This window comes from Pyrus communis, chromosome 10 (genome assembly GCF_041283825.1).
Source record: "Pyrus communis isolate YQ-2024b chromosome 10, ASM4128382v1, whole genome shotgun sequence".
NCBI lineage: Eukaryota > Viridiplantae > Streptophyta > Magnoliopsida > Rosales > Rosaceae > Pyrus > Pyrus communis.
Genome location: NC_142574.1, coordinates 21,347,085 through 21,373,333, shown reverse-complemented (window position 1 = coordinate 21,373,333; position 26,249 = coordinate 21,347,085). Strand labels below are relative to the sequence as shown.

At 36.8% G+C, this 26,249-nt stretch overlaps 3 protein-coding genes across 4 annotated transcripts; 2 read left to right on the top strand and 1 right to left on the bottom strand.

The window, feature by feature from the left end:
• The first annotated feature begins 3,033 nt into the window (after positions 1–3,033).
• LOC137728858 (uncharacterized) lies at positions 3,034–6,673 on the top strand. Its single transcript, XM_068467643.2, has 3 exons — positions 3,034–4,310; positions 4,556–5,924; positions 6,374–6,673. Exons 1-2 carry the CDS (start codon positions 3,668–3,670, stop codon positions 5,878–5,880), a joined length of 1,968 nt encoding a protein of 655 aa, XP_068323744.2. The 5' UTR covers positions 3,034–3,667; the 3' UTR covers positions 5,881–5,924; positions 6,374–6,673.
• A 6,012-nt stretch (positions 6,674–12,685) lies between these two features.
• Positions 12,686–18,285, top strand: LOC137728769 (phosphatidylinositol/phosphatidylcholine transfer protein SFH9). 2 transcript variants are annotated; one of them, XR_015952325.1, is made up of 16 exons: positions 12,686–13,062; positions 13,285–13,335; positions 13,441–13,741; positions 13,835–13,934; positions 14,156–14,422; positions 14,529–14,606; positions 14,690–14,791; positions 14,863–14,912; positions 15,007–15,106; positions 15,202–15,291; positions 15,382–15,480; positions 15,713–15,803; positions 15,922–16,313; positions 16,426–16,500; positions 16,666–16,846; positions 18,042–18,285. XR_015952325.1 is itself a non-coding variant. In XM_068467527.2 (15 exons), the coding sequence occupies exons 2-15, from the start codon at positions 13,329–13,331 to the stop codon at positions 16,720–16,722; spliced, it is 1,809 nt and encodes a 602-aa protein (XP_068323628.2). In that variant the 5' UTR covers positions 12,686–13,062; positions 13,285–13,328; the 3' UTR covers positions 16,723–17,127. The 2 variants fall into 2 exon arrangements, 1 of the variants encoding a protein (XP_068323628.2); XM_068467527.2 differs by lacking the exon at positions 18,042–18,285 and having other exon boundaries at positions 16,666–17,127.
• LOC137728768 (endoribonuclease Dicer homolog 3a-like) lies at positions 17,424–25,688 on the bottom strand. The gene is made up of 24 exons (XM_088677877.1): positions 25,566–25,688; positions 25,230–25,422; positions 24,617–24,730; positions 24,368–24,502; positions 24,011–24,080; positions 23,866–23,930; positions 23,649–23,780; positions 23,394–23,543; positions 23,143–23,284; positions 22,954–23,059; positions 22,679–22,871; positions 22,426–22,586; positions 22,115–22,333; positions 21,769–22,034; positions 21,263–21,531; positions 20,673–21,190; positions 20,502–20,587; positions 20,212–20,426; positions 19,898–20,107; positions 19,266–19,739; positions 18,870–19,145; positions 18,216–18,771; positions 18,011–18,122; positions 17,424–17,932 (listed from the first exon to the last, which is right to left on the bottom strand). The coding sequence occupies exons 1-24, from the start codon at positions 25,619–25,621 to the stop codon at positions 17,725–17,727; spliced, it is 4,926 nt and encodes a 1,641-aa protein (XP_088534003.1). The 5' UTR covers positions 25,622–25,688; the 3' UTR covers positions 17,424–17,724.
• Between the last annotated feature and the right edge of the window lie 561 nt (positions 25,689–26,249).

Here is a 26,249-nt window from a genome sequence, read left to right as displayed (position 1 = left end):
CACATTTTAACTGAATAAATTCAACATAATCATGAATGAACAGAGGGATAGATGAGTGAATAAGATCGGTAAGATATGCAATTTCGTTTTTATATACATTCAACTTAGCTGACATGAAAAGACATTGTACAATTAACAGGACGAAACTGAACATTCTGTTTCCCTAATAAACAGAAGAAACAGAAGCAACATCCAGTTCACACAAAACTTGCCCTTGCAGTCAAGGTGGCAAAATATACATCCGGTAGGTTAGGCACATGTTTTAGCAATTGTCAAAAAAAACATAAAAAAAAATAAAAAATAAAAAAAAAACAAAAAAAAAAACTTGTTTTGTTCTTATTCTGGCATCTAAGTTTTCAAGCACAAACGTGCAAAGCCAAAAACATGTAGGGCGCCTGTTTCCATAAGAAACAGAAGTCTGAGAAGTGTATTTTAGTTTAGAGAACATGCATGTATTTTCTAACAGCGAAAACATGAGCAAATATTATTGGGCAGAAACATACAATGGGATCGGTAAGATATGAACAGAGGGATAGATGAGTGAATGAACAGAGGGATAGATGAGTGAATGGGATCGGTAAGATATGCAGCTTCGTTTTTATATACATTCAACTTAGCTGACATGAAAAGACATTGTACAATTAACAGGACGAATTATTCTTTTCAAGTACTTGCAATTTGCTCAATTATTCTTAATCAATCCTCAGATAGTGATTATTTAACGACTTCTCCAAACTTCGCTACTCAGCTTTTCAAGTACTTGCAATTTATTCTTAATCATTCTAAATTATTCTTAATCATTTACAACTTGCAGAATTAGTTAAATGTATCAAATGACTAGCATGTGAATTTGTGTGTGTGGCTAAAAATAATCTTATCCTTAAGGATTATTGATTGGGCAAATTTGCTTGAGTAAAATTTAGGGTTATTGATTGGGCTAATTTGGTTGATTAGTTGATCCGAATTGGATGGGTTTGAGGGTTAGTTTCTAGGAATGTTCCATTGGTGTTCTTTTTCTTCTACACAGTTACCAAAATCTCAAGTCCCCATTTGATCCTCGAGTACGACACAATCATATTTGCTATAATACAATCATATTCTTGAGGTTTGGATTTTTTACTCATGTTTATGCCCAATCATATTTGCTCATGTTTTCGCTGTTAGAAAATACATGCATGTTCTCTAAACTAAAATGCACTTCTCAGACTTCTGTTTCTTATGGAAACAGGTGCCCTACGTGTTTTGGGCTTTGCACGTTTGTGCTTGAAAACTTAGATGCTAGCCTACCGGATATATATTTTGCCACCTTGACTGCAAGGGCAAGATTTGTGTGAAATGGATGTTGCTTCTGTTTCTTCTGTTTATTAGGGAAACAGAATGTTCAGTTTCGTCCTATTAATTGTACAATGTCTTTTCATGTCAGCTAAGTTGAATGTATATAAAAACGAAGCTGCATATCTTACCGATCCCATTCACTCATCTATCCCTCTGTTCATTCATGATTATGTTGAATTTATTCAGGTAAAATGTGTCTTATTCATGCAGTTAAAGGTGATACATTCAAGTCCCGCAGCAACGCGCGGGCATATTTTCTAGTTAATCCTAATTTGAAAAGAATAATTAGGGGTTACCTTGTGAGGAGGATTTGATGAGGATTGATGAAATAGGTTTTGAATAAATACCCTTTTGATCACCTTCGACCTTGATTGAGCCATTATTATTCGTTGCATGCACGCGGAAATCCTGGTGTGCCTCAAGGGTAATCTTATCTTTTTCATCCAAAAGTTCACATGTTGCCTCCATATTTTTCTTGATTATTTTTTGATCTGCAGGTACGAATTCGCATTTGGCGAAAATCAAACCTAATACCTCTCACTTACAGATAAAGAAAAATATCATCAGATCATAGTACTAAATGACAACACACTTGTCTTGATTTAACACCTTCATGGGATTTTTCTTAATAAACTCTAAAGGGGTCAGCTCTAAGACACTTGCCTTGATTTAACACCCGAGTCGTGAGATATCTTCGTGCCACCAAAATTATGCCTTGTTTCGTGCTTTGTGTACAGTGACTTGCTCAAGAGGAGGATGTGATTCATTATCCAAAGAAGAATGGATGTGATTTATTATCCAAAGAAGAATATTCAGAAACAATAATACTGTATCATGTTCCAACTGCATGACAATGACTTTAATGAATAGTCGGATCATTCATGTTCTTGTGGAAGTATACGGTTTCCTCACACTTTCTTCATGATTGTCGGATGATTCATGTTCTTGTGACAGTTATGGTTGCCTCACACTCCGTTCATCATTGGTTTCATTATTCAACTTTTCTCGAAAGTATTATGGTTAGATCGCGCATGTCATTTAAAAGAGAAAGTAACTCATGTTTTTTAACCAATGTTTTGTATCGCATTTTACCTTTACTGTCAAATCGGTTAAGAATTCGTTTAAATTGTTGGCACGGCACAAAGTACTTGATATGGGTTTGCCATTTGTGTTAATAGATTCTGACTTCCACCGTCACAACGTTATATGGTGTTACTAATCAATGATGTCATAATATAAGTAAATGAAACAATGTGATAATTCATGAAACTAAGATATGACATTAATAAATAGATACATATAGTATAATTTATAAGGAATTTTAACGAAAAGCTCCTGGTACTGTTCACTTTAACGAAAAATCATATTTTTACACTAAAAATCAATCATGATACTATTTATTTTACTCTTTATTTTGTTCTTATAGTTAAAACTCAAAATTATCAGTCATTTTTCATTAGTTTTCTTTAATTTATAATGTGTGCAGATTGACAGAATCACAATCAACCTGAGAAGTTATTCGTTTGCACGGCCCAACAAGGTTACGAGCCCAGGAACCCGGAATGGAATGGACCGTGCCACCCTTTGAGGGGGATTTGGCGCGCAGCAGATAAGAATACAGTTGCCAAAACACGTGCGAAATTTGGCGAATGCCAAAAGGTAGTTGGCTTTATTTTACAAAACAACTTAATAGATGACGACGGTGATTCCGTCAATGTCAACAGCAGTCAGCTAATACTTACAGAAATACTTGCCGATTTACTTTCTTCTTCCCCAATTGAAAAGCCCGTCTCTTTCCAAAACCCTGCGAAGTTTCTCCGACCTCGTGGCTCAAAAGTCCAAACCCATCACGATCTCCCCATACCCTTGCTGGGTTTTCTCTTTCAGCTCTCTGAGTTACCAATTTCCTGTCAAAGTTGAGATTTTTACTTTTTTTTTTCTACTATTTTTTCTTTTTTTTTTTAATTTAATTCATCTTCCTTATGGACTAAGTATTGTGTGCGTCATTGACTTGTACCTAGTTGGATTCATTCATTACTTGGAGAATTCTAGTGGTGCAGGAAATGATTATCTCCGTCACAATTTCTAGAGAATCTTTTGAATTATTAATTTTTTTTACTTCCAAGGGTTCTGTAATGATGATGTTGCAGCTTTTTCTCTTTTAATATTTTCCCAACCGGGTAGCTTTTGGTTTGGTGAATTCTTTGCACCCAACTCAGCAAAATATTCTCAGATGATTTGGTTTGGTAAATTCGTTGTACCCAAATCAGCAGACTTTATGATTCTTCAACAATTTTGTGAAATCCCAAAATTTTGATTACTTTGAAGGGGGATGTCTTTTGCTTGCCAAGAAGTTCAGCCATGGACCCTTGCTGGTCTTATACGAGCTTTTCTCGACCTGGGTTTGGCGTATTTCCTGCTGTGTGTGTCTGCTTTCATGTTTTTCGCTTCGAAGTGGTTGAGGATTTTTTGGGTTTATTTGCCCTGCCCTTGTAATGGGGTTTTCGGGTATCGAAACCGTGATCTTTGCTTGCATAAGTTGCTTATTGACCGGCCTGTTGGGACGATCCACGATGTTCACAAGCTGGTGAAGAGCAGGTTCCCTTTTGATGTTATTTGGTCTCCGGATCAAAGATGCAACTTGAATAGGAAACTGATCAGAGATGTGAATTGTGAGAATGGAGTCCATGAGTTGGAAGGTGAAGCGGATTCTAGTCCGTTTTCGAGTCCCAGATTGCAAAACCTGGTTGATAGGGAAAGTGGGTATGATGCTAAGGGGAAGAGGGTAATGACTCTCAAGAAAAGGGCTGGAATTCGGCGTTCTAGGAGAGCGGCTCCTGAATACGGAAGGCTTTCTTCTTACTATCCAAGTGATAGTTCAAGGTTGGTTGCTCGCATATTCCCCTTTCCTTGCGATGACAGAAATACAAGGGAGATGTCGGGTGAAAGCTCAGTTGCCATAGCTGGTAGAGAAGGTGAGTGAGGAATATCTAAACTTGTTTGGTTGTTTTCAGTACTTAATTTCATGTTTTTTGTATTAGAGGAACTTGTTTTCTTTAATGTGTGGATTTATATATCTATTAGAATGTAGTGTGAATCAAATTTATCGCAATTTTAGTTTCGAAAATCTTTTAAAACTAGAATTGGTTGCATATGAACTTGTTGTTTTACTGTATTGGTAATGATGTTTGCTCACTTTTGCGGATTTCTTTCATTTTAGATTATGTGAAAGTATCAACTGGAGATGATGTGGCTGAAAGTATGTGCCAAAGTTCTGAATTGAGTGGATCATTTGGTGCGAGTAAGGACATGGATGTTAGTAACACACAAGAAAAGGCTCCCGTTGTTGGAAATGAAACTGATAAATTCAGGGTGTTGGAAGAAGCACTGGAAAAAGAGAAAGCTGCTTGTGCTACTCTTTATCTAGAGCTAGAGAAAGAGCGAGCTGCTGCTGCAAGTGCTGCTGATGAAGCGATGGCCATGATAGCCCGTCTGCAAAAGGATAAAGCATCCATAGAAATGGAAGTGAGGCAGTACCAAAGGATGATCGAAGAAAAATTTGTTTATGATGAAGAGGAGATGGATGCTCTGAAAGAGATTCTTCTTAGGAGGGAGATGGAGAACCATTTTTTGGAGAAGGAAGTTGAATCGTATAGGCAGATGAGCATCTTAGGAAATGAACGGTCTGATGCTGCTTTGAGTGATATGTTGTGTGAACCGGGAAAAACGCCTTCACCTTCACTTGATCCAAATACAGATGCACAACTGATGCTAAAGCAGACTGCTGATAGTAAATCCAACTGTACGGCAATCGAAAATATTGCAAATAGTACTTCTCAGTATGAGGCTTCATTTGTTGAAAAACAAATCCATCCTAATGAACATGATTCACTTGAGAAATGTGTACTTTCAGAAAGGGGAGAAAAAGTACACATGGATAATGTAATGTGCCAAGAAATGACTACTGAAGCAGCCCAAGCTCATATTGGTACCGAGGAAAACTTACATTGTGATGAAGAAGTGCCACAGAGTGATGGGGATCTTCAGAGGAATTTGCATGGTTCAATGCTTGATATTGAGCCAGCTGTTTATGATGTTCATGTCGTTGATGGTAAAACTGAACTTTGGAAAGAAGAAAGTAGATCACCACTTTATACTGCATTGGATGGATCCCAAGATTTCGCTCATACATTTGGCGCTGCCGGGGTCAGTAGCAGTGAGTTATTACAAGGTTTTCCAAGTACAAGCCAGGTGGATACTGAACCATTCATTCCAAGTTCTTTGGATATGCATTGTGGGTTACCGATGTTGGATAGCTCCCGATGCAAAACCTTGGTGATAGACTCAATGAAGAACTCATTGTCCACAGTAAATAGTGAAAGGTCGAAGATTGACACTGAGGTTGAATTGCTAATGGAAAAGCTACAGATTCTAGAAGAGAGAAAAGAGAAGTTGACTTCCTCTTCTGAACATGGGGAGAGGCAAAAAACCCCATCAAAATGTTTGGAGGAGATCGGAACCCACTCTGCAAGATTCAGCAGATAAGAGATCCTGCGCGCCAGGCTTCTTTACCTCCTTTGTCTTCTAAGGTGAATCCTTGTACTTCCTAATTGCATTTTTACATTGTTACAACTTCTTATTGCATATTTTTGTGAAAATCATCCATGTCTTGTGCTGCAAAGATCATTATTTGTACTGTAACTTTGATTTCTTCATCGCGGAAGCAACATGGTTTGCTTCTATTCTACCCTTATTAACATATACAAAGATAGAATCACCACCTGTCAAAAATTGAAAGATGCAACGATGCAGTGGAGTCATTAGACCTGAGACAAAACCAATGAATGCTTACCACTTTATTGTGGGGAGGAGGGATTTTAATTATAACACTAACACTCACAAGCGCAAACGAGAACTCACAGAGAAACATGAAAGAAGGGAAGTACAGAAGGGACCATGTTATAGGCTTATATAACGATAATGCTTTCATTTCCATTGCTATGTTCTCCGAATGACAACGTAATGTTCTCACTTTCAGGTGAGTTCGAAAAATAGAAGCTGCCAAAGTACGTCCTCGGAGGCACTTGAAGCTAGAAGTTCCTAAAGCATGTAAGATTGTACGCTAATTCCCGGATTAATATCGGAATGTTGATGCTTCAAGTCCTTTTATATTTGATCTATGGTCGGAAGGAATCTGTCAGTGAGTTGTATATTCCCACTATACTCGTTAGTTAGATTGTAGCTGTCAGTTGCCTGCTCTAGATAACCTTTGTGTTTTGTGTATTAAATTTTGAATTTAGAAAACAAAACAAAAAGGGTTCACAACCATGTTCCTCCAGTGATCTGTCCCACCTTTTTCCTTCGGCAAATGATGGAGAAAACAAAATGTCCCCCAAATCTTAGCCCATGGTCCAAAGGTTTATGGGCTTGAAGGTTGCAGATGGATGCAAGGATTGTACCTTTAGTTTCTCATGTTCTTCTCATTTTTCTCATTTCGTTTTCATCTTAATTTTCGATTTCGGTAAAGTTTCCTACTAACGGTGTATCTTTCTTTATTCGGAGAAATTTTCGGAGGCTTGTAACTCAAGTGGTAGAAAATACTTAATCCACGTTCATGCTCAGAGTTCGAGTCTCGTCTTTCTCAATAGTTGGACCCGTGATAAATCGAAGTATTTGTAAAGAAACGAATGTAGACAAAGTTTGACAATCCAAATGGACAACTCCTTCTGAGTCTCATATGGGTTGCCACCCTTGATTCCTTGACTTGACTCAAACTAGGTTAAAACAAAATGAATCAGAATCTTCGGAGCAATGATCCTGTCAAAGAACGTGCTTTTTTCGCCGGCAACTTGGGTTTCAATGAGAGTATTTTTCATAACAAAAAATTGGGGAGAGGGGAAACAAACAAGTCTTGGGTGCAGCAACAGAATTCTTAGTCACTTGAGCTACATGTTCATTGGAGTTTCGAGATATTAGGTATAGATAATTGGAGCAATAGTTCATGAACTTCAGTATGAACTTTGGTCTTTAAACTAAAACTCTTTGAGTATTAGCCTTTGAACTTGTTACATTATGGAGCAACGGTCATTTTGAATAATTCTATTAGAACTTTCACTTAGTTTTCTGCTCTTTAAACCCCTTATCTTGAGTGAAATTTTCAACGGTGTTAAAATTAGTCTAAAAGACTATTGTTTCATATTATGATAAGTTTAAGGATCATAATTCTAATTGACCAAATTTTAGGAATTCTTTGTTCTAATTTTCTCTTAACAAGGAGAAAGATGAAATATAAAAAATATGACAATTGTGATACGACCTAATTTGGTATCCAAACAAAAGATTTATAAATTAGAAAATTTTGGCACCCTTTGGTGTCGCATGCACGGCCTCCTTTGGTTTCCACCCATGAAACTAGCGTGGCATTGTACTCCTTGTCTCCATGTACCATGTGACATCAACCTTATTAGGTCATTTAATTTTTTTATGCGTTAGGTATTTTTCAAGATATAATAATTTGCTTCCAAAACTCTTTGCGGCCTTTTTCATTTATTGACATCTAACCATTTATTTAATCTTCTCAATAAAACAAATAAAAAACTAAAGATAAGTTAAATCAAAAGAATATGTATAACTTAAATAGATAGGTCACAAAGAAACCATAAAAAATTTCGAGTGCAGATGATTTAAACCCACGTGACCAATGTTAAACTAGTAAAAAAAAAGAGTTTCTTTTGTTAAAAAAAAGAAAGAGAGTTTCTAGAATTTCAAAAGTGGAAAGGCTACGCATATGATACTTTCTTTATTAACCCGACAAACGAAAGCTAACTTTTTTTAATTCAAAAGGTGCAATCTTTGTATTCTTAGTAGATGTTGGATTATAAGATGATGAGTGATAAAATTGATAATTCCACAAATCATCAAGTACGTGTATCACAATCACTCTAATGAGTTGAAATTGGGAACACTTGGTTGAGATTATCATCCTTAATGCTTGTGAATTAGTAATAGTGGTATATGGAAAAAAGCTCATCTTGCCGTGACTTTTTCCTTAATTCTCAAAATTTCTATCCCTCCATCTCTGCAGAGGCAGAAAACCCATCGATGTCTTGGTTGTGGTAGTGTACGGAAAACCTAAAAGAAGAAGAGTAAACTTAATATAAGTCTAATTTTGTGAGTCATTATTGGGTTTAGTTCACTTTGTTGGGTTACGCCCATTCACTGATTATCCACATTAGCTTTTTTTAATTGCAATAAATGTCGTCCCTTATTTATAGGTTTATCTTTTACACAATTTTAGAATTAAATATTGTTTCTCAATTTTTTATTTCTACCTCCATCATAAGTTAATCGTGTTAACTAATCTATGTTCTTGGTACTATATATATCAACCTATATGGTATCGATTTATAAGTGTATGGAAGATGAAATATCTTTGAACTATTTTCATGGATGATAGGTAGATTAATTTGTATTTATTTTTCATAGATACCTCTGTCACAGGTTAAATGTATGGCATGTGAATTTTCTTTTAATTATTTCCATGAAAGTGGTTAGATTTTCATATTAAAATATTTAAATTAAAACTTTGAGTAAAGATGCATAAATCAAGAAATTAAATTTAATTATTAAAGTTGAAAAAAAATAAGAAAACTGGACTAATTCCAACAACAATTAAATTTTTTGCAAATTTAGTTTAAAAAATTTAGTCTCACTAACATTATCCAACAAATAATATTTCCTCAATCATGACCGCTCATAGCCCGTATTATCGAGTAGTTTGAATTATTGTAGAAAAATTACATTATTAAACAAAAAGGCGAATAAAATTGAACAAAGATGCAAATTATCGCGAAAGTGAAGTTATAAAATATTAAAAAAAAATGTAACTGAAATTGTAATGACGTAAAAGTACAAGTAAGCATGCACAAATATTCCATGAAAACAGAATCAAATTTGCATAAAGGGAACTTTATTACGCAAATGACCGAACAAAAAAGTTGAGAGCTGAGAGTCGAGAGGGTGGTGTGCGTTGTGGGTAGGCAGGCACTGGAGGCCGACCTTGCCTTTGTTCCCGCCCCAACCCCCAAAGCGTCGCATCTGATTCTCTCGAATCAGCATCCAATTTTGAAGAAACTGAGATCACCGACGCCTCTCCACGTGTCACATATCACTTGGACGATGACGTGGCTCCCACACAAATACTTCACGCCGACGCCGAAACTCCGCCTCCTCATGCGTAGCGTAAACTCTACAGCATCTAATCACACCCGCATACTCCGTCTCCCGTTAACAAACGGCGCCAACAAACAATAAATTAAAAAGGGTAGATTCAAGTAAATAAAGGTTTCTTTATGGCCAAATATAAAATAAATTTTAAACAATGTTTTTAGTTTTTTTTTTTTTTTTTTGTTAGTACATCAATATTTTTACACTCGAGGAAGGGAGAGTTCGGCTAAGCCAAACAATAGGCAACCTAAATTGATATCGAATTTGCCATCCACAAGATTCGAACCTAAGACATCTCACTTCCAAGTAAAGATGAATACCACGAGACCGTAATATTGAGTGTTTTTTTTATTGAATAAGATACTTTAAACTTTTTCTGTCATGTGATAAATTTGTTATATTAAATGTTAGATTAGAGAGCAGATGAGGTTCAAACCCGCACCTAGGGCAAGAGCAACACTCCTCTCCACCACTTTGACAGTAAGATAGTGCATAAGACCGTCTCCAAATGAGATATCAAAGTTTAAACACAAAATTTAAATTTGAAAGCTTATGTGGCACATTGATGTTTTTATAAATTTTGTTCTCCAACCGATATTTCAAATTTAAACTATTATGTATTATGTTATTTATTTTTTATAGTTGTAATTAGTATTTGAAAAAAAAAAAGATAAGTATAAAAATATGAAAAGCATTTATTAATTACTAAAAATATATTTGAAGCTGCTGTCAAATTTGACAGCAACTTCCTCTGCTGCCTTTCCATGCCATGCCACATAGGAATTGACATTTCGGTTGGAAAACACTAGTGATGTCTTTTATTACCGTTATTGCTGATGTAAACTTTTTAACATCTCCTTTGGAGATGTTTTAAGATATTAAAGTCTATCTAAAATCAAACATGAATATCATGAACTAAAGTTACGTTTTAATTAAAAGACACGCTGCTCGATTAACATCAGGGCATAAAACCAAAACAAGAAAGTCTTACAAATATCATTGCAACTAACTTCCAAGAGAGAAGACATCAAATTAAGTTATGAAGGCTGATGATGTGGATCTCAATAAAAAATCTTTTTGGAAGAAAATCACTTGGAACAAAACTTCATGATAAGAAAAAAAGAGCGCCACGCAATTTTTATGTTCAACATGAACCAACCTTAACATTGCCTTTCACCACCGCTATCACCTCCATGACAGTGGCACTATTAACGAAATCCTCAATGTCAATTCCAAATCACAGCAAATTATTAAGAGACCTTGAACATTAATCCGAACTTCAAAATCCAAGACATCTTGAATAAAGTCTATAAAATCTCTGGAAAAGAAGCTACACCAAAGAAAGAAACTAAGTGAATAGAAAGGAAATTGCTCTAAACAAGTACTACTTGATACTCAATCATCAAAAGAATGTAAAGCAACAAATGAACTAATGATTCTAAAAAGTTTTTAGCTAAAATGATCTCTGAGATTTGCATAACTTCTCTTTTTGGTTTTTGAGTTTGTCCATCATCAATCATTTTGATCATTCCATAAAAAATCTCCATTAAATAAGGATAAAATAGAAAAAAATACCCTCAGTTTTTAAAAATTATTTTGGTCTATTGTTGATTAAGCTGAGAGTATTTCTATCATTTTGGTCATTGTTTTAAAGAATATTTCACGAAATGACTAAAATGATTGATAATGGTCAAACTCATGAACTATGTCAATTGATTTTAAATTTTAAGAACCAAAATGAAGAATGTCAATCTCAAAGACGATATTGGCTAAAAAGCCAAAACAAATGCAAATGAACAATCAAAGAAAAATGATACAACCCAACCAAAATAATCCTAAAAGATTTTAGTACCCTAACACTTCAAACAAACAAAGACCAACTTATTTGGGAAAACATTTCCAGAAATAAAATATTAACTGTTTTGCAAAAATCAATATTGAATTTGTGAAGGCAGAAATTAATAAAACGTGCCCCAAGACAGAAAAAAGTTCTTCTCCAACATAGTTAAAAGTTGAAAAAATTTCCACTTAATACTAGTGTGCTACGGTCTAGTAATATTTCTCTTTATTTGTAAGTGATTTTAGATTCGATTCTTGCCAAAGGTGAATTTGAACCACATTATTATTAGCTCATTGTAAGGCTAAGCTCATTCCCCTTATCTTTAGTGTAAATAATATCGTTTGCTTAAAAAAAAAAGTTGGAAAAATTAAACAATTTTAAATTGTTGGAATTCAGAAGAAAAAAAAAAAAGTTCTTCTTCGACCCTTACAGTTTTGTTAAATTATTTGGAGCAATTTAAGAGTTACCACTTAATTGCAGACATGAATTTATTTATGTTAAATTAAATATCTCTTGTATAAAAAGAGAACAAAACTTAATTATGTCGTTTTTATTGGGATAATTAGCTCATAAATGATATATGTGACACTTCAGTAAATTTCTTTTTTAAAATTTAACACTGCCACGCCAACGCATATATGCTTCTTTCCGTGCTGGTTTTATTAAAAAGGTGACAAAATTAAATTATTCTTAAATTGACAATCTACAAAATTAAAAATTTTGAGTTGAGACTACATGTACCAAAGTGGAATTTTACGAAAATACCGAAATCGTATTTTGGCAATTATTAAAATCGTACTTACCTTAACAAATTATTAAAATTGCAACATGAGTCTAGATTAGAGCAATGTGTTCTCACCTATTCATTCAAGTTTAAATTCTTTTTCATGCAATTTAGTTAAATTTAGTGTAAACTATACTATCGTATGTAAAAAAAGTTATTACCAAAATTATAAGTCTTTATTACTTAGTCATAGTACTAAGTGACGAACAAAAATTGAAAATTTTATTAAAGAAATAACTGAGAATTGAAAGAAAAAAAAATGTAAAAACTGAAAAGAAGCAGATGACTGCACAGTATATTGATATTCATCTTTACTTATAAATGATTCATCTTGACTTGAAAGTGAGAATTCTTAAGTTCAATTATAACTAAAGGTGAATTTGAACCATATTATTAAAATCATATTTTGAGGTTAAGTTCACCTATGTTTGTCAAAAAAAAAAAAAAAAAAAAAAACAGATGACGGAGTTAAACGGCCCGGTGTACGCTACGTCTTGTTCAACTAACGCTATTGACAACGACATGCCTCTCTCTCTTCCTCTGCGCTTCCGCTACGTTCCTTCTGTTGTCTCAGCTCTCTCTTTCTCTCGCTCTCTCTCCTCTGCCTCTTTGTCTTCAGACTCACAGTTCGCTGCTTAGAGAGAGAAACAATTAAGAAAAAAAAATGCCATCTTAATCCGAAAGCAACCTCCATTTCGCTTTCTCTCCCTCTCTCTTTCATCACCTGTTATTTCACAGAGAGAGAAGCAGCATAAACAATTCAATTCAATTCAATTCTTTCCGAAATTCTCCTCCACGCGCGCGCTCGGTTCCCGCGAATGCGCTTCGCCTGCAGTTTGCCGTTCCGCTTCCGATTCAATCACCTGATCAGCTTATGGTACGAATGCAAACTTGAAATTTTGACATTTTTTCGCGGCTTTGAATTTTCGTTTCTGGATTCTGTTTTTCGATCCGTTTCCCGGTTTTATCGGAGATTTTGCTAAAATCTTGGTAGATTTAGTCGTTTTCTTGACCTATTGAGTTTTTTTTTTTTTAAAGAAATTTCGGATTTTATTTGTAAATTTGATTTTCTCTGTTTTGCTGTTCTTATTCGATGCAGAATGTAATCCGAGCTCCAGCTGTTATCTGATTCGATTAGCAGCAATGCCAGGTACATTATTCCAATTGCTCAATGAAATTCTCTACAAAAATCGGATCTTAATTTTATTTTTGATCCAAAATTTCCATTTTTCTGCATTTTGATATGTAATTTTAGGAGAAGTAGTTTCGTTGCAAGAAGACGAAAAGTCCAGAACTTTTGATTTCGAAACCTCCGAGGCCGAGAGGCGGAGGCCTCGGAGCAGATCTCTTAAGAAAAGAACTTCAAATGCTTCCTTGAGATTGACAAACACTCTTCGAAAGCGCGGCAAGCGTGTGGCCAATTGCCGCTACGCGTTGATTTCAATCGAAGATGCTCGCGATGCTGAGGAGGAAGAAGCTGTGATTACGCTTCGCGAGGCATTGGTTGCTAAAGATATGCTTCCGGCTCAATTTGATGATTATCATACAATGTTGAGGTGATAGACTCGTTGCAATGATAGTGTATATTTTTTATTGTCCCTTTAGCTTTTTTGGATTCGATTACTAACAGCTAGGCTTTGTTTATGCAGATTTTTGAAGGCGAGGAAGTTCGACATTGATAAATCTCTTCAAATGTGGGCCGAAATGCTCAACTGGAGGAGAGAGTTTGGAGTAGAATCTATTGTGAAGGTATAATGTTATTAAAAGTACTTCGAAGGACAATTGATACATGTATAATGCCTGTATATCTTTTACTATTCCATTTTCATTGATAAAGAATGAAACTTTTGGCAGTAATATGTACAGATTACAGAATATCGAACAAGAGGAACTTTTTAATGCCTGTTTTGTCAGACATTTCATTTCATTCTCAGGATTCTAATAGAGGTGTTACAATGATAAATTTATAGGATTTCGTGTACGGTGAATATGAAGAGGTTCAGCGTTTTTATCCTCATGCTTATCATGGGGTAGACAAGGCAGGACGGCCTGTTTATATTGAAAGACTTGGAAAAGTTGAACCTGGCAAGCTAATGAATGTCACCACAGTGGAACGGTTTCTAAAGTATCATGTCCAGGGTTTTGAGAAGGCTTTTGCTGAGAAATTCCCGGCATGTTCTATTGTGGCCAAAAGGCATATAGATTCGACGACTGCTATAATAGATGTCCAGGGGATGGTAACTTCCTAACTCAAAAATGGATTTATTCAGTTCTATGCATCATGTGTATTTTTAGCAATAATTATACTTTTTCCTGTTTTTTATTATCATTATTATCATGCAGAACTGGATGAGCTTTGGCAAGGTTGCGCATGACCTTGTTACGCGCATTCAGAAAATGGATGGCGATAACTATCCTGAGGTGGATTTAATATTATCCAAAACCAACTTATAATATTTAATGAAATGGTTCTTATTTGTTTCTGATACTAGCTCATTCTCCAGACGTTAAATCAAATGTTTGTGGTAAATGCTGGTAACGGATTCAAGCTACTTTGGAACACAGCAAAAGGGTTTCTTGACCCAAGGACTACTGGAAAGATACATGTATGTGGATATTTTTCATTTGTTACTTTCATTTTGAAGGTCCTATGGACTACTAATAAGTTCTTCTGCAGGTCTTAGGCAACAGATTTCAAAACAAGCTTTTGGAAATCATAGACTCAAGGTTGGGACTTCTTACCATTTGATAAATTAATTCGATTTGGAACTTTTTTGGTTTGTGTTTCGAAACTTATTTCAGCAACTTTTTCTTTAAACAGTCAACTTCCGGATTTCCTTGGGGGAACTTGCTCGTGTCCAAATGAAGGCGGGTGCCTTAGGTCTGGGAAGGGACCCTGGAATGATCCAGAAATAATGAAAGTACGGTTCACGTGGATTTAACAGTTTTGAATTAATAGGCCGAATATTAGGTGGTTTTCTTGTCGGTTCCATACTCATTTGACTTCTGTTTGCAGCTGGTACACATTGGAGAAGCAATGTACTTGAGAAAAATCAAAAGTTCTTCTGATGGCGATGATTTTGGAATCAAGCGGCTTACCTCTAAGGTGACTTGAAGTCAAACCTCCAATAGATACTGTTCTTTATGACCTTTTACTCATGTATCATATTTCACATTTCTTGGGTTTACTTTGCAGACTACAGATAGTGAAATAGTATCTGCAGCTGAGTCGGGATCAGAAATGAGGTCAAGTACTTCTGCCTTCATGCAGCTATCAAAGTCTCAATCTGACGAAGTAAATTTTCTGAAGTTCTCTTTCTTGGGTGTCATATCCTTTGACTTCACTACTGACTACATCTCTAATAGCTATTTTATTAATAGCATCTATATATCAAACCAAAATTAAAGATATTACTTACTATTTTGGCCCTTCATGTAATTTTTGAATTCCTCATAGACCAAAAATGATAAAGTATCAATTAATTTCTAACTCTTTCGTCCTCTATATTTTGTCTGATTTGTCTCAGGAGAGGGCAACCGACTCTGCATCTCCCTGCAGCCTAGTTGAATCAGGCAGTGCTGCGGGAAGAATGGAAGTTGCTAATTCAAGTTTAACAAGTAGGTGATCGTCGGTCATTAATCAAGCTGCTTATATTTACTCGTAACATAGTGGCAGCTTGCTTTTCATGCCTCAGACTTGGAAGTTTCTTATTCAAGTTTAACTTGTTCGTGACAGGTGATTCACCCATGAACTTTACCCCGACAAGGTCGCTGAAGACATCCATTCCACATGTAGCAAGTTTAACCATTCACTTCATACTCAAAGTATTTACAGGCATATGTCTCATATTCCCAATGTTAGAGAGGATATTTGCAGCACATTATTCAGAAAGCCGCTTAAAAACACCATGCAAATCTCCGCCACTTGAAAATTCAAGCTCTCAGGAACAACAGTATTCACAGGGAACAGATGTAGACCCTCTCTGGCAGAGGCTGCAGCAATTAGAAGCATTGGTTACCAATTTGATAAACAAACCTATTAAAATTCCTCAAGAGAAAGAAGACATGCTTCACGAATCTTTAAGTCGCATTAAATCTATAGAGTACGACTTACAGAAGACAAAGAAAGTAAGTCAACCATCTTTCTTGTAATCATAGGTTATTCTGAAGTATGTACCAATAAGGTTTCTTGTTTCCGTCATATAGAGTCGTCTACTAATCCTAGATTTTTTTCTTTCAGGCATTGTTTGCAACTGCATCAAAACAAGTGGAGCTTGCGGAGTCGCTCGAAAGTTTAAAGGAGGACAGCTTAACAGTAAGTTCCTATCACCTTTAGAAATAAATTGAAATGTCATTTATAAGGCAGTTAAATTTGGAGCCTCTTTTTACTAGTATGCGGTTGGCTAGGAATTCATATTACTCGTTTATGTTACTAGCACAACATGAATATGCCTCTAACATCAGGCTTTCTCGATTGCAGGGATCAAACTCATGTTGGCCAAGAAGTTACAGTAATAACCACGACCCAGGAAGATAAAGGCCAGTTTCTTGGGACAAGGGCCCACTGATATTGCCGTCCAACAATGCCTGTTGACTCACAAATGCAAATATTACCACATCTGAGTTGTACTGAGCCAATTTTAATTGGTTTGTCATTTAAGGTGACTGATCTCTTCCGTAGCACATTGATACAATCATCTCGTTTTATTCTCTTTCTCCCGTGCCAGTTTTTTTTGTAGTTGGCGATTGATAGTAGTTATCAAGACAAGGGAGAGTAGAGAGAATAAACTATAAAGCTGATGATCGGGGTCACAGCGAAGAAAAGCGTGTTTATAACCTGCTTGGTGTTTATGTACATAGCTTTCTTCCCCCTTTTCATTGTGACTGATACACTATTATACTTGACCTTTTCAATTTTTATACCAATACAAAATTTACTAAAGCAGAGTTTACATCGACAATGTCGATTGATTCTGGATATTATTTGCTAACTATCTAGGGTTGGGCACTCTAGTGGGCTTACCGACCAACCTAACTGAAGTTGGTTCGGTTGGGTTGGGTTGGGTTGGTTGTAAGCTTTAAACATTTATTTTCGCGTAGAAACCTGACTACCCGTCCAATAGATGAATTGGGTTGGGTTGAAGTATTAATAACAGGATTGAAACCCACCCACTTGAATAGCAAACAATTCTTAAACATATATGTTTATTTCATAGATACATGCATAAAATCTAGTAGTTACTCAAAATAATGAAATTCAAATATCAAGCAACAAACAAAGATCCTACAATACAATTCACATAATTTAGGTCTAATATGACATGTATTGTGGATTATTTATCGCTCCTACACACTTTAGGAATAAGAAACAAAGTAAACCACGAAACCCGTCCAACCCAACCTTGTCTTAGAATTGTTCAGGTGGGTTGGTTTGCCTATTTTCTTGGGTGGAAATGAGTTTCAATAGTACCACCTCGAGCCTATTGGGTTGACCAATGGGTTGAAGTCCAACCTAACCAACCCAACCATTTCCCACCCCTCAAGAGCACCCAATTGTAAGTTTTCCCTGTCGTTGAAGCATGTAAAGCAGGGCAACTACTGCAGAGTCATATGAACTCTTCTTATCAGCTCTAGGATCTCCTCTGCATACAACAATCCCATAGTTTGGTATCTGCAAACTTATTTCCGATGCGTAGCTGTTGAAACCGATTCTCTTTTCAGAGCCCTCACCAAATTCGATTAGAGTTCTGCAGGAGGAAGACACTAGTTAGTTTAGCCCCTAGGAAAAGATCACAATTAAGTGCCGTTTGGTTGATTCGAATCACCTCGATTTATGCTCTGTTGTTTTGAATGTAGGCATTGGCCACTGCATTCTCTTACACAGCTCAAAGAGAGAAGCCCGAGCTGCTCCTTTCCTCGTGCTGATCGGAGCTATAGCTGCAGACAAGAATGAATAGCATGTAAATGAAAATGGGAGAAAATAACGATAACCGCAAGCAGCGGAATAGGTTGATTCATTTGTTCACTAACCCTGCAAACTTGGGGTTACAATGTTGTGACTGTAGATTTTGTTAGGACCAAAATTGGTCGGGGTAGGACCTGTTCTCGACTCTGCATATGGTGATTCGATTCGATTGATCGACTCTGAAGAATGAGTATCATTCAGCTGGCTGCAGGGTTCAATCTCCATGCCTTCGGAAGAGAGCTCATCTACACGGTCAGGATCAAGTTTTCTCCTTTTAAACACTGAATGGCAACCCTGGAGCTCCTTCAACAGTTGACGAGCTGCTTTCTGTTTAGCTGCTTTCTTGCTCCGATCGTACCCATTCCCAACCAAAAGACCATCTTCCAGCTGCAAAGTCATTTCCACATGCTCCAATGAATCCTCTTTAGTACAATTTTCTTTCACAAAGTACCCGAGAGAACCACATAACTCAGTCAATTCACGCAGCGGATGTAATTGCAGAGTGGAAGGGGTCACGATCGGAGATAATAGCGGTTTAAACACCCTCCATACTTTGTTAAGATCGAGATTGCTGTCCATGTATATAGCCCCAGCTATGCTTTCCACCATGTCCCCAAGAGCCTGCATTAAACAAGTCGTGGTTATTAACAAAACTTGACGTTAACACAGAGCAGCTAACCGTTTAGAAGTTTAAGTCGAATAAGGCCTAAGAGGCGTACTTTAGGGCCTTTTACGTCTTCGAGTAGGCTGGTGGTGTTGAGAGCTTCAGCAGTACACAACTTCTCATACTCTGTGATATGATTCAGAAGTAACCCGGAGCAATGTTGAAGATGTGGGTGAAGTTTCCTTCTCACAGCAGCTCGGGCAAAGTTTTCGTTACAAACAGCAGCTGATCGCAAGTCTGTCAACTGCCCCGGATTAATAGTTGTGTGGCTATGATAGAGATACTGTGTGATTAGCACATCCAACACGGAGTCACCAAGAAACTCGAGCCTCTGTCAAGTTATTCAAGTAGAAAAATGAGCTATTGTATGAATTTCTGTGTACTAGAAAAAAAATTGGAAACAAAGCAAACTAAAGGGACTCAAAATCTGCAGAAAAGATCAAGTTCAAACCTGGTAACAGTAGCTAGCACCTAGTTTTTGCTGAGAGGCATGTGTTATGGCCTCCTGTAACAAACCTTTAACCGAAAATTGGTAGCCAAGCTTCAACTCCAAGGCAGCGATGTCCTGATGTTTTGGGTAGTAAGATCGGAGGGAAGCCCTCGTAATGGCTTCAGTGGCTAATTTGGGTTCAAAATCAGAATCAATACCAAGCCACTTCATTACATGTAGTGCAGCAAACAGTCCTCCGCCAACATAGTAGGCTCCTATGAGGGCCTCAACACAATCTGCTATGGTTTTCGAGTTCATCCATCTATGGCCGCTATCGCAGAATTTTCCGACCTTTACCGGTTCTACAGTTTGAAATCTGCTGTCCAAAGGCACTTCTAAGGTGTCCACTCCGCATTTACACGGATCAGGGAATCTAGACCGCTGCCCTGGAGCTGCCCAACGGCGTGGTTCAAATGCGCTGTCACGTACATATCCCTGTCAAACACATAAAAAAGATTTGTTTTTGTGTGAGCACCTTGATGCCTAAGCTACAGACTTCAATGCAAGTTCATGTGTTTTTAGGATCTTCTAACACTTTGATATATTTACTACGAAAACAAATTATAGCATGAAATATCGAATGCATTTGATACCTGTATCTTCCGTTGGATTCCTAGTTTATGCAGGTTGGAGTTACATATCACCCTTGTACGCCGAGCTGTTAGTTGCCCTTCATGTTTCTCAGGATATCTGAGAAAAAGGTAGGAGCTCACAGCGTACTTGAGAACTGAATCTCCGAGCAACTCCAAACGTTCCAACGAGAAATCTTCACAACACCTAAGTGTTGTGAGTGCTTCCAGAATCTAAACACAAAGTGTTTGTATCAGATACAGTTATAGTACTGAATGATTCAACGAAAGTTGGATGAAGAAGAAATTACATCGACATTAAAGATAGAAGAACTAACCAATGAACTCGATATTTTAAAGTTGTTAGTTTGGCCATTGATCTCTTCTCTGAGCTGGCTAGCTAGCATTAGTGACTCCAGCCGGTACATTACTGACGGTAGCAAGTAACATGATCGTAGAACATCCACCTGAAAATCAATACTGACTAAGATCTCAGGTGGCATACGAACATGAGCTTGTTCCTTGATTACTAGACCGTCTTGTGACGAAGCACCTGCTGATTTAGGAATATGCTTATGCTGTACATGAGGAAAACTATAAAACAAAGCTCCTAACATACAACACACACCTTCGGCACCAAGCAAGTTATGCGGATTATGACTTTGCTTTAACCGCAGCAAAGGCTGTCCGGGATAAATAAGCGAAATCCCATACCTGAACATGATCGTGCTATGAGCAAGTTCTGAAGAAAAAACATCAATAAATCTAACACATAGCATGGGGATTGCATATCGCTTACTTTGTTTTGAAGTGCTGAGCATAACTGTATGTCGATGATGCATCATCAACATTTTCCTCTAAAGAACTTTCAGCAGATTTTCCATGGACAACTTCGATGATAGAATAGATACGTCCTGTGTGAATAGCCAATACTAACATATCTTGGAGATTATCGGCATCAAGTGAACTATTAGCGAAATGGATATGATTCGCAGCCTTCGACTCTGTCATGGATGAACCAGTCCTAGAAAGCGGCAACTCGCTGTGATCACCATTAAAACACTTGGAATGCGTGGAGTATTGTTCCTTCAAAAATTCTACCACATTAACAGAAGAACTGATCCCTCTCCAGTTCACTTTTGAAGTGTCCAATGTGTCAACGGGTAAAAGCAAATACATATATGCTGAACTCCAGAGTGATTTTGTTTGTGTCTGAAGTAAAAATTCTCGCGTTGTCCCTTCTGATTCACCCCCGAAAAACAATCTCCCAAACACACCATTGAAGAAAAATTCTTGAAAGCGCTTGGCTTGCGTCACCTGGTTAAAAAATAGGCGGCATAGAATTACAAAAAGTGGTTTAAATAAGAAGAAGAAACTATTCAATTTTACCTGTTCTGCACTCAGATAATATTTTCCACATGAAGAGACCGAAGATTTAACCATCCTTGAGACGAGTTGAAGATCCATTTCGATATTTCCCACATCATCATCGAGTTTTGACTCGATTAGTAGAACAAATCCTGAATATGTCTCATCAACGATACTACACGAGAAATCAAACTTATAGGCCTCAAAAACAGTATCAAGTTTTTTTCCCCAAGTTCCACATAATGCCCAGATGGATGTTGTGCCGTGTAATTCTTTTCTTTTCGTTGTTCCTTACAAAAGTAAAACTGAAATCAGAAATGTTGGCACTTCAAGGGGAACATAGTTAAAGAAAGATTGGGAAGGAGATGCCGATACCAAAAACGCCATTGGTTACTAATTTTCACTCTCAAATGTTAGAAAGAATTAGAATCATAAATATAGCTGAACTAGTCTACGTCCAACCAGCAACAATGCTAAATGGTTACCCTTTCGAAAAATTAGGTCTATAAATTTATACACACACATACCTGCACCAGCAGATAATTCTCTTCTTTCTGGAATTAGATCATCTTCTAAAGGTTCTTGGACAAGCGGGAGAAGATGATCATCCAAGGCTCCCATTTCATGGAGTTTTTTGCAAGCTTCCAAGCACACTAGCTGCTTGGACAAATGCGTGTTGCTGCTCAGAGGACCGACCGTTGTTAGAAAAGCTGCATTCGGGGGTAATGTAATCCGACACTGGTACAACCCTTCAGAAATTCCGAAGTCAAAAGTTGGTTTCGGAGTAAAGTACCTACATTTTGTAACAACCAGTTAGGAAATACAGAAAACTGCTCAATAGAACTTGTGAGTGACAAGGCAAAATATCCATACCTATCTCCCGGGAGCTTGTCGCAGTATCGATATATAAGACTGACACTCGAATCCATTGTAACTGATGCTCCAGTAACTTTTGCACGATACAATTTTGTTTCCTCAAAACAACAAGCTTTTAAGGTGCATACTTCAGGATCTCTGTTTCTAGATGTATCCGTCATCGAATGTTCGCTCCTGATGATGTCGAACATTTGATCTATCTGCTTCTTGTTGCTCCTGTAAAATATGTGTCAAAACTCAAACTCCAAAATTTATCTTTTGTCGACTTGCAGTCACTTTTATATGAAACTACAAAAAGAAGCCTTCACCTTTCAAGCATTAGGATATATTGGGAGTCATTTTTTCGACCTCTTCCCCGGGACTGGATATAACTACGAACGGTCTTGGGCAAGTCAAAACGAATCACACAGGAACAGTTTGCAACATGTATTCCCTCCTCAACTACATCCGTAGCGAATAACAGATTGACCTGATCATAGAAATGTTTCTTCACTGATTAAGTGGTTTTCTAACACCAAAGCTTCGTATAAGTTGAAATCAATGATGTGAAAGATTAGGTACCTTCCCGGAGCAAAAGGATTCCATAGTTTCCTTTTGCAGCTTCGGTGATAGCGCGTCAGCTGATCCGTTACTTCCAGTCACGTATGAAACCGTCAAGTGAGATAAGCACCGCACTTTCTTAACATATATTTCAATCACTTTAGCTGTAATAATTCGCTCTACGAAAATGAGGCATTGAACTTTGCTACCGGTTCTGCAATGGCAAAGCACTTCAATAAATTAACTTAATAACAAAATTAATTAATATGGACTTGGCCACGAGTAGTTTTACTTACCCAAATGACTGGAAAATTTGAAGAAGTTCGTATAACTTCGGAGATATGAAACCCAAATTGCACGCCTTTGTATAGTCAGACTCAAAGTTTGCATGAAGTTCGCAGCCTAAGCAGTGCGAAGGAAGTAATATCAATTAGAAATAAGTATAAATCCAATGCAACCAATCGAAATGTGAGAAAAAAACTTACCGATTGGCATACAAGGTTGATGAAATCCAGCAATCATAAGCAAGACTTCATCGAGAAAAATTTTCAAATGCGAAGAACATTCTCTATAGAATTGGCACTCTTCTTCGGCATCAGGGACATTCTCTAGACAAACTTTTACAGCCTATAAAAAGTGGTAACACCAAACAGATCACATTCCTCTTTTCATTTTTCTAGCACATTTTAGTTTTCTTCTGTTTTTGCTCTTTTGTTTCGACTAAGAACAAGGGTACCTCATATGCGCATACAATGCCAAGGTCATCGAGGCAGTACAAGATCTTCATGTGGTCATTGTGTAACCGCTTTCGCAACATCTTTATCTTGTCATTGATGTCTTGGTACTGATTTGGCATTTGCTCTTGCAACTCCAACTCAGAAGCATACTGTCCATGAAATTAAATACCTCTTAGTGTATTCAGAAGTACAGTAGCTAAGACATAAGTCTAACATACTTTGTGAACGAAAGAAATTATACGGCGCAGGACTACCTTCGACAGCAAAGCTTCCATCTTTTCCTTAAGATCTGAATAGGCGGATGGTGCTTGCTTGTAAAACCTACATTTGTGGACTGCTGAGGGAACAAATGTTTCGATTTCAGTCCTGTCTTCTACAGTGTAAACCTGCCTCGGCACGTCACAAGAGATTTAGACAACAAAATGTCTAATAATAATGGAGAATAATAACAACATAAAAAACTCAACATACCTGAGCGTCCAACATGCTTTCAAGTGCAGATATTTGAGCCTCACAATCCATGGCGGACGAGACACCTGAAGTGTGAAAAGATCCCTTGAATATTTTACATAACAGACTGTAGAACTTCACTGGCTATGAAGCACCAATATCTGACCTTTTCTTATAACAGGGGACGCTGTCATCCCAAAAATCTTTGGCCGGTTCACAGATTGGTGATAAAAATCCTTCAAAAACATGACAGTAGTCACTCAGATGTACTTGAACAAATTTTGTATACATACATATTACTTTGTAAACTCATGATCTCCTACTCACTAGTGAGCAAGCGATCAACATTGTGTATGTATATGTGTGTATGTGCATGTAATTGCATCAATGGTGTTTCGCTGCATAATGCAGATGCTCGTTGCCCCTTACGATTGTGGAGTCAACTTGATAGACAATCCACAGACTCTTAAAACCGAAGATTATAAGTAGGAAACCAATACTAAAACTATAATCCGTAAACTACCTTCATTATTTTCGTATAGGGATGATTGCCGGTAGCACGATGACATTCGTCAAAGATTATCAGGCTAAACGTTTCCAAGTTTAAGAAAGCATTCCTCATGGCATCCAAGAGAACCTGTGGTGTCATGACCAGTATCTACAGCATAAGAAGAAAATAAATCAGTGATTAGTTCTAAATCTCGGAAATGATTTGTACAAAAAAAGCTGGTTAAGCATCGATTACTCGAAAATCGAAGAAAATTAAACTTACATCATGTGTATTAGCTTCTGTTTCCCAACAGCTCCGGGTCCATTCATCCACTCCCTTGGCTCCATAGTACTCTTCCACTTCAAGAGTTGTGGAATTTTTAATAACCTTGTATTGCTGCCAAACAAAATTGAAATTGGTTCAGCAGTTGAATGATAACTCCAATTTTTTTCATCGGATCCATTTGGGACTACTAGAAGGATTTATGTTCGTAAGCACTTATAGTGTTTCATTAGAAACACGTCAAAAAATTCATTGAAAATTATAGTGCTTTTTGGAGAAGCTAGAAAAACATTATAGAAATGATTTTTTAAATTTTTCTACCAAACTTAGCTAGAAGCACTTCTGAGTGTCAAAAATCACTTTTAACCCATTCTGAAACAGTCCCAACATGCGTCATTTGTGACTACTTGTGTAAGAAGTACTCATGATCATAAGCACTTTGCTAAAAGAACTTTTATTAGAAGAAACAAAATTAAATTTCTATCAAACATTTAAGTTCTCCTTGGAAGATCATCTAGCTAAAGTGAGGAATAAAGTTGGGACAGTTTTGTACTTAACAAACAAACAAAAACACAAAATAGCTGAAAAATAAGAAGTGAATCAAAGTTTTTACTTGAGTGACAAGATAAACTGTCGGAGCCAAGAAAATGATCAACTTTTTATCTCCAGAGGAGGGCATGATCCTCATCATCTCCTCAGCAACGTGCTTGATGAGCATCACAGCTATCATTGTCTTCCCAGCTCCCGTTTCCAACACCGCAATCGTGTTCTTCCGCTTTGCAACCTCAAACACTTTCACTTGGTACCTATTAAAAAAAAAAAAAAAAAAAAAAAACACGCACACACGAACTTTCTGTGTTACAAACAAAAGATTCAAAGTTGCAAACTTTACAAACAAACAAAAAAAGGTAAGAAAACTAGAAGAAAAAAAAAACTCAAGAAAGAAAACCTTCTAGGGATGAACTGATCAAGAACAGTGGGCTCCATGATACCATTAGACTCCATGTTCTTAAAGCTTGAAGGATTTTTTCTGTTCTCTCTCTTCTGGAGATTTTTCTGATGAGAGAGAGAAAGTGAGAGTTTTGGTTTGAAATTAAAGTTGTGAAACAGATAGAAAGAGGGAGGGAGAGAGATGGATTATTTCTTTTGGTTTTGGAATGGCCTTGAGTTAAATGAAGGTTGCTACTTCGTGTATTTCTGGGACTTGCTCTGAAAGCTGTACTCTCTGACTCTGTGGCTAGTGTGCAGAATGCATGCTTAAATGCAACCAGTGTGAGTGGTTCCCACACTGTACCCCAAGAAAAGGAGAAATTTTATTATATTTCAGAAACACAACTCGGTACATCAAGTGTCATAGTAGAAGTTGTTGAAAATAAAAATTCAACCACTTGTATTAAACACTTGGTGTACTGAATTGTACCGAAAAATCTCTCCAATAAAAGGAGGAACCCACAGAGACATGTACTAATTTTTTTTCAATTTTTGTTGCATGTTTTTTGTACGTATATGTATGTATGTGATTCCAACTGTTTTGTGAATGGGATAAAACTGAAGGGATGAAATATTAAGACAACATGGGCAAGTAGCCCTTTATCACAATGATAAAAAAGAGTTGAACTTCTTGCATGACGGT

Excerpts from the sequence above, each read along its gene's own strand:
- LOC137728858 (XM_068467643.2), top strand. The coding sequence starts at position 3,668 with ATGTCTTTTGCTTGCCAAGAAGTTCAGCCATGGACCCTTGCTGGTCTT. Across the intron at positions 4,311-4,555 it reads TGCCATAGCTGGTAGAGAAG|ATTATGTGAAAGTATCAACT; the intron begins GTGAGTGAGGAA and ends CTTTCATTTTAG.
- LOC137728768 (XM_088677877.1), bottom strand. The coding sequence starts at position 25,621 with ATGGAGTCTAATGGTATCATGGAGCCCACTGTTCTTGATCAGTTCATC. Across the intron at positions 25,423-25,565 it reads GATCAGTTCATCCCTAGAAG|GTACCAAGTGAAAGTGTTTG; the intron begins GTTTTCTTTCTT and ends TTTTTTTAATAG. Across the intron at positions 20,427-20,501 it reads TAACTTGCTTGGTGCCGAAG|GTGCTTCGTCACAAGACGGT; the intron begins GTGTGTGTTGTA and ends CTAAATCAGCAG.
- LOC137728769 (XM_068467527.2), top strand. Across the intron at positions 14,423-14,528 it reads TAATAGATGTCCAGGGGATG|AACTGGATGAGCTTTGGCAA; the intron begins GTAACTTCCTAA and ends ATTATCATGCAG. Across the intron at positions 14,913-15,006 it reads TTGGAAATCATAGACTCAAG|TCAACTTCCGGATTTCCTTG; the intron begins GTTGGGACTTCT and ends TTCTTTAAACAG.